This window comes from Macrobrachium rosenbergii, chromosome 46 (assembly GCF_040412425.1).
Source record: "Macrobrachium rosenbergii isolate ZJJX-2024 chromosome 46, ASM4041242v1, whole genome shotgun sequence".
Lineage (NCBI taxonomy): Eukaryota > Metazoa > Arthropoda > Malacostraca > Decapoda > Palaemonidae > Macrobrachium > Macrobrachium rosenbergii.
In genome coordinates, this window is record NC_089786.1 from 51827972 (window position 1) to 51839044 (window position 11073).

Genomic DNA, 11073 nt, shown 5'->3' on the forward strand with positions numbered 1-11073 from the left:
AAGGGGAATCAACCAAAAACACAGTGGTGGCCTGTGCTGATGGCATCTATATTGGTGCCAGACGCATTATCATGGCTAACTTAACCTTAAATAAAATAAAAATTATTGAGGCTAGAGGGCTGCAATTTGGTATGTTTGGTGATTGGAGGGTGGAAGATCAACATAACAATTTGCAGCCCTCTAGCCTCAGTAGTTTGTAAGTCTGAGGGCGGACAGACAGACAAATAGCCATCTCCATAGTTTTCTTTTACAGAAAAATAACACCAATTCACACGCTCAACTGTTTACATTCCAACACCACCTGCTGGGAAAACAGGTGACTATAAAGACAGTCCTAACAGGTTAGCCAAGTGTAATTTGAAGGTTTCTTTAAAGTGCCAATCCCACCTGATAGCATGAAGCTGTAAGCTAACTTTAACCGTAGGGAAGATTCATTTCCAAATAATACAGGATTGACAAGGCAAACACCAAACACATCAACAGACAAATAAAACACATTCACAGACGATCTGTCTCTTTGAACTTCATGCCACTTTCATGTTATTTTTACCAATGTTATGGCATAGATTAGGTATTATACTATACAATCATTCTTTAGTGCTATTTCCAAGAAAAAGGTTTTCACAAACATCTGCCATTTTCATTATTCATACAAGAAAGAACTCATATTCAACCATTACTACTTTTGACAATACAGTACACCTAACAACAAATACAAATCAACAGCTTACCTGTATCATTCAGAGGCACAAACCTCCTCAGATGACTAGACCATTCAGGGGAACGGAGACTCGTGTTACAATGCAACTCCCATTTTTTGCTCCGTCTTGAATACGAGACATCGAAATTAATAACCAGGAAGGACTCTGGAGAACTCTTGATGGAGTTCCAGCACAGGACAACACTCCAATCACTCAAAGCACAGCCAAACAAGTGGTTTAGTTGATCCCTGTAAAAAATTATTTCAGAAAGCCATTTCACCGTCAATTCCATTTTACAAAGAAAAATGAAAGGGGCATATGACAAGGTTGGGTAGTACAGTACAATGGTTATGAGAAATGAAATACTAAGAACATTTTATTCCTCACACTATTTGACTCTGGAACTGTCTCCCTGCAGTTGTTGTGCAATTAGAACCTCAAAAGTTCAAGCACAGATGCGATGTATTACTACCCTAAAACAATTCACCTTGTATTTTACTAATTTACAGGCAGTCCCCGGTTTACGACGGTTCCGGCTTACGACGTTCCGAGGTTACGACGCTTTTCAAATATATTCATCAGAAATTATTTCCCAGCTTACGACGCATGTTCTGGGGTTACGACGCGTCGTACGCCGATCAGACGGAAGAAATTTGGCCCCAAAACGGCAGAATAATCATAATTTGAAGGTTTTTTTGATGTAAAACTCAATAATAATGCAGTTTACGTCGTTTTCAATGCACCCAGAGCATTAAAAGTAAGGTTTTCTTATGATTTTTGACGATTTTCGACGATTTTCCGGTTTACGACGATTTTCGGGTTACAACGCGGCGCAAGAAAGGAACCCCCGTCGTAAACCGGGGACCGCCTGTATTTATACTTTCAAGTATTTATTTGTCAATGTATTAATTCATCTTTTTTACTGATAACTGATCTCTTCTTTCTATATTTCCTATTATCTTCTGTAACTTCTTTCAAATGAACACCAGGTCCTTTGGAAGCTTGAATTTCAAGTCAATGGCCCCTGTTGGCTTGTCCCATTTGAATAGGGGTTTACCTTCTTAATATTTTAATAATAATAATGATAATAACAATAATAATAATTACATAACTTACAAGACAACTCTCATATGTATAATGCACTCACCCACAAGATACTCGTATATCAATGGGTCTTTCAGTGATAAGCCAGCCCCCTTCCAAGTCATATTGTACATGTATTACATGCAGGACAGAGTCACCATTTCTGCTGACAGCAACCAAACATCTTATTTCTTCTTCATCTGAGGGGAGGGAAACTGCAACAATATGCCTGAAAACAAAACTCAGAGTTAATTGGAGTCACAACAAAATCAATAGGCAAGTTTTCACTGTTAGAGGAAACCTAAAATCACACACCAATTTTATGTAACTTAGGCAATTTTTTTGAGGCCAGATATTCCCTCTATGCAAATGTAAAAACAAATAACAAGAAGTATAACTGATACAATTTGAAAGTACTACAACTTGAGTACAATGATGTCTAGTTCAGCAAATGAAACCTTAGATTATCAGTCATACAGTACGCACGTATTAAGCACAAGATTTATAAAATGAATGAAGAATGAGCCCCTTCAATGTTTTAACTAAACAAGTTGAAAATTTATTCTCTTGCTGTAGTTTCAGCACCAGATATTATAATGCATAAAAATGTAAAAAGAGCGGCTCAACCTTGTCTTGTCCTTATAGTATTGATTTTTTCCAATGGTGTAACTAGGTGCCATTGATTTTTTGCTATGCCTATGTGGCAATTCAAGCACATCAACTTTAGTGTAATACACAAATTACTAATAAATTACTTTATAAAATAAATGTAACAGATAACTCACCAAAGTGGCTTCAATTTCCAGTAAAGAGTTCAGCAAAATTATTACCTCATACACAAATGTTACTTGCATTAACACATGATATGGCTGCATCCACAATTCCCTTTCCTTTACAAATATTATTAAGAACAGTACTATACAGAAGTATATCTAATAAAAAAAAGAATACAAATATGAAGCACTCAGTACTTAAGATTGTAATGTTATGCTTTACTTTATGTTTTGAAGAAAGTACTGTACAGTATATGCATTGTGAACTCAGCCTTTCAAAAAACTACACTGCGTGCTTTTCATTACCATAAAAACAGTTCAATACCTGACTCCAGAAATGTCTCCTATTTGGTGTTTCTTTTCAGTAAGTACTCTCCAATTCCCGTATCCCATTTCTCTTCCTCCTCCTCCTTTATCACCTTCCCTTTTGGTTGGTAAGTTATCACCATTTTTCAGAATGTCCCCACTGTGCCCAGTCCATATGGATATTCCCAACTCACAGACAAGAACGATATACAGTCTCTCAAGAAGCTTCGGCGAAAAATATCCGTGGGATCCCGAAAGAATTTTCCCTAAATTGTCCGAGGGTTTCAGTGAAAAACGGGAAACTCTTTCGTCACAGACCAAATCTCCATCCACGTCACTTCTATCACAGTCCTGAAGATGGGTAGGATTTTCACCCGTTATACCTGAACTCCCCGGAATACACTGACCACTTCCTTTTCCACCACAAGGAAACTCTTTTTCGCTTGACATCACTTTGGAAGAACTCAGTCTCTTGCTGAATAACTGCTTTGAGCACAGCGCCTTACGATTGAGAGAGTTTTCGCCACAAATGCGTGATTTTGGCGAGACATCGCTAATGCATGCATTTAATTTCTCATCCTCCCTCTTACAAACACCTGAACTACCCTTAATAAATTCACCACACATTTGCAAAGTCGTATGAAATTCACGATCTTTGCTCACAGTATCTGCACTCTCTTCCTCATTAAAATCTTCAGAATACACCTGAGTATCAGCTGTTTCTAATGAATTACAGGATACACTTGTAATGTGGTCTATAGGATCGACAATATTTCCTACTGTGTCTGAGCTACCACACTTAACGGTGGGTGGGAGATCTTTCCTTCCACTACTGTGATTCTCTTGAGTGCCTTGATAATCTTCCCTAAGACTAGAGCAAGTTCCTTTTAAAACATTCTCTCCGAGTAATTCCTTCTTGCAAGTCTCACCATTTGAATCAGTAGAGTTACTGCTCTTAGACAGCCTAAGCCTGACCCTGCTAGTTCGAATACGCCTGTGTATATTTTCTTCTTCATTTCCAGCGTTCAATTCAACTAATCTTTTATCACTACTGGCCAAAGGACTTTCTTTCCGTAACTCACTATCTCCCATACCAAAGTGTGCCTTAGGCATTTCATGAACCTCTGAGCTCTGATTACCCAGCACAAGCTTAGACTTGTAAGATCTCTTGGGTTCACCACTCCCATCGTATTTTGTTGGCAGTATGGAGGAAAAGAGGTCTTGTGATTCCTTTTCCTTTGTCGGATATTTCTTTGGACTTTCCTTTGCTCCCCGAATACTGCTTGCTTCGATATCAGCTTTCTTTATGGCACTATCTTCAAAGATATCATTCTCCTCCCACTCAGAGTTGAAATAAAATGTTGCATTCAATTCCGTATTTTCATTTCCAGGGCCCTTTGCTGCGACGTCAGACGCGCCCTCTTTACAGTTACTAGTAGCGGAGTTGTCTTCGGAGATCCATTTGTTCAAAGAATCATCAAAGATCTGTTTATTTTGATGAGGATGTCTTGGAGATGTTATTTTGCCTTCAATGACTTCACTGAAATCTTGGTCAAAGAAATCGTCATTTTCTGAATCGATCATATCATCGTTTTCGTGCTTGATGTGGTCTCCATCTGATCCATGCATACGAGCAGTGGCACTTAAAACAGAACGTTGGCTAAGTATGGGAGAACCCTTTCCACCATCATGGCAGTTCTGAAGAGTAACCTTGGTTTCTTTCTCAACATCACCATTATTCTGATGCTTGATGTCATCTTCACCTGATCTCCTCTGCGTATCAACTCTGACACTTATAACAGAATGCTGACTAAGGATGGGAGAACTACTTTTTCTATTATACTCACAGCTTTGGAACATATCCTTAACTTCTGTCACCTTGTTATCATTATTATTGACTTTGTCTTCCAATGATACACTTTCGGCAGAAGGAGAACAATGTTTAGTTCTTTTGGCATTAGTCTGTGGGATATCAGGAGGAGGAATTTGTTCAATTTGGCTTTCTTCTTCTCTCCCGGTCTTTTTTTCAGATAGAGACAGAGACCTATATCCTTTTGATTTCACTTTTTCCTTCAGTCTTCCTTTCTTGCTGAGATAAACATCGGGTGTTGGCGTCACAAAGATTACTTCAGGCGAGTCATCGGAAAACTTCACAGACCTCGAATCATTAGATCTAGGTTCAGACGCTGAAGAGGAGTCCAAACTTGTATCACCTGAAAAGTAAGTATTGGGGTCAGTAATAAATTCTACACTTTTTGAAACAACTAGTTGAAATTTTTCAACCCACATTAAAAAATAAATCCTACAAGCCCTGTGAGTCCACGTTGTGACCCTTTGTCACGGATACAACTATTTCACAACCATAATCACCCAAACTTGTAGGGTGGAGGAACCATCACTAAAAGGCATTTTGAGCAGCACAATGATGTAATGCAAAAAATTCTTTATAGTCTCTTTGACTCTTTTATTTCTTAATACTGGCCTCTTCTCTTAAGCATTCCTTGGGTCAGCCCTATAACAATTTTATTCACACCCCTCTCCATAATTTGGGGTTCTTCACAAAATCCATCACAATTCCTACAGAGCTGTACCTAAGCAACAATTACAAAAGTTATTCTAGACTTTTGCACCTTAAAACTTGAAGTGCAATCCATTTATTTAAAAAAATCACTCAGCATGATAAGAGAGTTGACTAAATAATACATGAAATGCACAAACTAAATAGATGACATAAAATCACCCAGTACCATATTCGTTTATGAAATTAAATTGATTGCATATCATCATCTACATCTGGCAGTAGTCTAACTACAACATTAACACAGTAAGAAGGGTTCAAGACATGTTTTACCATTTTGTGATTCCTCCACCACTCTCTTGAGAGTCTCCTGAACGTGCTGCTTAGCTTCGAGACGTCTGTCGTACTGCTTGAGCTTTTTCTTCTTCAAGCGAAGTAACTTTCTAGCCTCTTCCAGCTTCAGCTCCAACTGCGATGAAAAAGAAAAGGTAACAACTTTGATGGAATATCATTATTTCACAGCAGATATGCAACTGCTTTATATTTTATTATTAAATGGAGTGTGGTATAAGATTTTGCATTAAACCCCAGTTCCTTACTTGGGGGTACAACATATAAATTCCTTGAACAAGGCTTAAGAAAGCCCAAAAACGACTCAGTCATATGGTGCTAATTTACGAGCAGTCAAGGCTAAACCTGAATGGCAATGCCATTTAGAAATGCTTTGTCAATTAAAGACTGCTTAGAGAGGGTATGACAACTATACAATGTTTAGTAAAGATGTGTCCATTTCAAACAGAGGGATTAGTTTCAGATCAAGATGTACTTAAAGGGCACTGGCCTCTAACTGAATCAGAATCGTTAAAAACAAAATAGCTCCAATTAAAGTGGTTGCTGCTTTCCAACATAATATTGATCATTTTAGTAAGTTTCACTTCTATATAAACCTTAACTATACAGTATTCCAATCCAAATGTCCCTTGGCTTCATCATGCACCTCAATCTTGTCAGATAGTGTAGTATGTTTAAAATACAGCTGACACTGCCAGGTACCTGCCCTCAAAACTATGAAATCAAAAACTTTGTAGGCTCTCACACAAACTAGACAACCAACCTCCTCGCAGGACAAACCACGTCACATTAGTCACATCATGAAGCCAGAAAGAAAGGGTGCTCTTGAATACCTCCTTCTTGTGTTTGCCAGTACTACAAAGAAACCACAAAACCTTGGCATGAGTCAGGTTCTCATTAGATTGTGTTGCCACAAAACCACCTCATTCAGCTCCCGCCTGAAAACTCTTGGAGGAAGGGAACCAGAAAATTCTTGAATCTTTCACCAGAAGTTGATAGGTTCTGAGTTTTTACCACAAACTCATGAACAAAAAGAAAGCGAGGAATCCCCACCTTCCAGGTACCAGTACATGATAAGAAATGCTTTGTAGATCATTAGCACACTACGCCAAGGGTAAGACTTACAGATCAAGTCTTTGGTGGTGAGATCTTGAACCAATGCCACTTCAAAGAGCTCCGCAGTACCTGATTCAGGCTGTGGAGGACATGAATCACTTCCCAGGAGGCTGAATAGAATAGAATATACAATTTAGGCCAAAGACCAAGTGCTGGGACATACGGGGTCATTCAGCGCTGGAAGGAAAATTGAGGGTAAAAGGTTACAAAGGTGTAACAAGAGGGGAAACCTCACAGTTACACTATGAAACAATCGTTAGAAGAGGGTGGAAAGTAAGATGGAAGAAAGATATGAAAGGAGGTACAGTAAAAGGAATAAAAGGCTCAGGAGGCTGAAGCCCCCAAGATGGACAAACTGCTCCAAGCTCCTAAGAGTATGGACAACTCTACAAAGGAAGAGAAGTCCATGCCCAATAGTTGAAGAGAGACCTAGTCTATGACACCAAGCAGAGAAAGTGGCCCACTCCCTGGTGCACATTACAGTCTGTCAAACACTCCAAGATCACTAGTGTGGCCAGGTAGAAGAAGCAGTGCAACTAGATCTATTTAGTCATTTTCTTAAACGTTAATCCCTTGTCTATGGTTCTGCCAGAAATCTGTCATTCACTGTACTGTTTCTGCTTTGGCTTCCATACTGTTTTATAACAATGACAGCTTGGGCATGACACATGACAGTTAGGGAGATGGTTGGTTTCTGATAAGTCAGTAAAGTGATGATAAACTTCTAAATACCCTGTGATGACCACATTGCAAAAATTGAGGTTTGATAGCAAAGGTAAAAAATTATGCCACATCCCGCAGTTTTGTGTGAAAACAATTAGGTTTCCTATGAAAATATCTAAAGTCAAATGTGTTTAAAATGTCAGTATTATTAAACTCATGGCTATACTTTTAAAAACTTTCTCTTGAATAGGTTTTGCTAAGCCTTACTTTTATCATACAATGAGATGTTTCTCAACACAGAAGTTTCTCATACTCCCACTGTAGCAATCTTAGAATGTTTGACAGACTAAAATTGAGGCTACCTCAAAGCATACACCTAACAGAGAAGACAAGGTCAAAGGATAATCTCTGGACCTTTTAACTAGAAGATCAGGAAACCAGTTGGTATTATGCCAATGAAGAGCTACCAATGAAAACACACAGGTGTGTGTGGGGGGAAGGATTTCCCACCTCTCATCCACCAATTTACTACCGTGTTACCAAGTTTCAACCAGTGCTTCCACCTTGAACTAAAGAATTCATGTTTATACAAAGAACTTTACATTCACTTTGTCGTGAATGCCTGGTTATCCTATTAGGCTATTAAATGCCAAATGTTTAAGCATGAGGAACCACACTGAGATGCCATGCCCTCAGGGTCAGGTTAAGTACATCCTGAAGTGAGGTTATGTGAGGAAGGTTAGGTTACTGTATATTAATGGTTTTTACTAATTTTTAGTCATCCCCTACATCCAAAAACTCCAGTTCCCCAACAGGGGCTCCCATTGCTGTTAAATGTTACCTAACGGGGTTTGTGGTGTGCTAACTAAGCATGTCCAGTGGAAATGAACATCAAATTTGTTAGAATCACATCAAAATCAACATAAAAACCATATTTAACCATTCTGAGATCGAACAGAAATTAAAAATAAGCTAACTACTCTTTTAGGGTTACAATGCCTCCACACAGGTTAAGTTACAGTTAGATATAGGCTAGAATTACAGTTAAGGAAAAACAACAGCAGTCTGCTGATAAGCCAAAGCTAGAGGAGTAAGTCTCTGCTAACAGTCATAGACACAATGTGCAGCCTATAGCCTAGGATAGGCTAGGCTAGCCTAACACAAGTCAAGTGTTCTAAAATATAGGTCTAACCTACACAGATAAAGGTAATCTGACAGTCTAGGGGTCCATATTCACTGTTCCCTTGTGTGTGTTTAAGTTTTCTTTCCTATTTTCAACTTCTTCTTTCAATAGATCTGCAAACAGAAGTATATTTGCTAAAAAAATGAGCAGTTTATCTGCTTACAGAAGCAAAGATTGTAAAAAAACAAAGGGAATTCAACTCTGCACCTCACACGAACAGTGAAGTGTGCGGGCAACTGTATTTGTGGAGTGAATACTTAGGAACCAGGAACCAGGCAGGAACCTGGCACGGGCTCTTGCTCTTCAGCATACAATTTTTGATAAATATGAAAAAAATTAGCAGTTTATCTGCTTACAGGAGCAGAGGTTTACAATTTTCTTAAAATTCTATGGGTTCGTATCCCCCAAGACGTTTTTATTTATTTACGTTCACCCTTTATTCCGTTTGTTTTTTTACAATCTCTGCTTCTGTAAGTAGATTAACTGCTCATTTTTTCATTGTTTTCCATGATTCAATCAATATTTGATAGATATCTGTGCTTATCTTGACTTTACGTAGCCTAATGCAGTGAATTTGGACACCTAAACTGCAAGATTACCAAAACAAATGGTATTTCCAAGCAAGAGTTCTGCACAGACTATAACCTATACAGTACTTTTAGTGTTGCTGATGAAGAAGGTGGTGTTGTTTATTGTCAGTCAACTATTATTAACTTCATATCTACCCAACAGGGTTGGGGACCCTTTGGGAGCGTGGGAATTTGGAAACGTTGGAAGAAAGACCAGACTGCTATGCTGTTGTTATGGAATGGTTCCACACATGCACAAGCCATCAGGGAGTCATATGTTTAAGAAGGGATTGGCTAAGGAAACCTACTATAAAAGGAACTATACTAACCTAACATATCCTAATCTAGCCTAACCCAGCAGGCTGTGTTACTTAGTAGGGGGACTTTACCAAAAATCCCCCTATAACACTGCACATGCACGATAGCATTCCAGGATGGCCAGCATACAACAAAGTAATACCCAATGCGGAGCTCTTGCTTAGTTCTACCAAATAAATTATTATTCAATTGCAACAGTACGAAAAAGGCGAAACATCACTTTACTAGTTGTGCGGCCTGATTCCAGCCAGCCGTCGACCAGGATGGTCCTTATACATAAACAGATATAACATTTTTCTACAATACCAGGTCCTGACCTAACCAGATCTGACCTACCCAACCTCACTTAGGACGACGTGCCCTGACCTGCCCGGGGGTGCCCAAAAAAGGCAGTAGCCCGTCCCAGTCGGCGACTGACGGGAATCAGATCGCGCAGCTAAAATTTTACCACCAAAAATACACAGAGACTCGTGACAACTTGAATAATATAGTCTGTATAACAGGCTGCCATACGCCTTCGGAAGGTTACTCAGCCATGGCTACCCGTTGGTGTCCAGTCCTCGATTAACGTCTTATAACACTTAATAAAACACTGTTTTTAGCTACGGTTGTGATATACTGAAAGATTTCATACCAATTCAGCGTTGCTGGTCCCATCCATCAGCGTAGATTTCTCCTTTTTCACTAAGAACCTCCGAAAGTTTGGGTCATTTCGTCAACATTTGCGTAAATAATATTCCCGCTAAGATCCAGTGTTCGAACTGCTTCGACTAATGTTAACAAAGACTATTATCTGAGATATGATAATAAAATTAATTCGGGTAAAGAAATATCATTATAATTTTATGTTAAATTGTGATATATTCCTATTCATATTCATTCCACGTAAAATATTAATGGCCTGCATTTCACATTAAGCAACTAAATACAGCACATTGATACCATTCGAACAAAGTAAACATACGACTGGGACGTTCTTCTTTATTTTAAGAAAAGGCTTTTGGAATCTTAAAAGGACCCAAAGGCTCTTTTGAATAATGAGTACTTTTCCCGTAATTTCCGTGAAATATTGATTGAAGCAACATTTTCATGGATATATAGCATTATTTAGTATACAACTGAGGGTGTACGGTAGAAAATATGACCGAGAGAGTTAGACAGATGACAAAAAGGACTGATAAGAGATCAATTTGGGTTCAGATGAGGTGGAGGGTATGTGAGTCAGGTGTTTGTTATGGAACAGTTATGTAAAAATGTAAAAAAGTAAAAGGAAAACGTTTTATTTGCCGTATATGACTAACAAAATAGTTTATGGTAGAATCAGTTTGGGAGGCAAGTTACTGAGAATGGTTAAAAAGTTTTTCGTATAATCAGTAAGGAAAGTAAGTTACCGAAACGATCAAAACTGTACCCATATATTCAGTTACACTTGGTGACAGTACCTGCCTGTTTCTTTACACCCAGCAGCTATGTCTTACTGTTACCTTACTCC

General features: G+C 38.6%; 1 protein-coding gene across 2 annotated transcripts in view; it reads right to left on the reverse strand.

Moving 5' to 3' along the window:
• The window catches only part of LOC136830334 (uncharacterized), a 24560-nt gene extending 14198 nt beyond the window's left edge, over nt 1–10362 (reverse strand). For both annotated transcript variants that reach the window (XM_067089774.1, XM_067089775.1), the window contains exons 1-5: nt 10216–10362; nt 5715–5850; nt 2883–5076; nt 1849–2013; nt 732–949 (exon numbers count right to left, since the gene is read on the reverse strand). In XM_067089774.1, the coding sequence (XP_066945875.1) occupies nt 732–949; nt 1849–2013; nt 2883–5076; nt 5715–5850; nt 10216–10242 (2740 nt within the window). In that variant the 5' untranslated portion in view covers nt 10243–10362. The remainder of the gene's footprint in view (nt 1–731; nt 950–1848; nt 2014–2882; nt 5077–5714; nt 5851–10215) is intronic.
• Nucleotides 10363–11073: the final 711 nt, after the last annotated feature.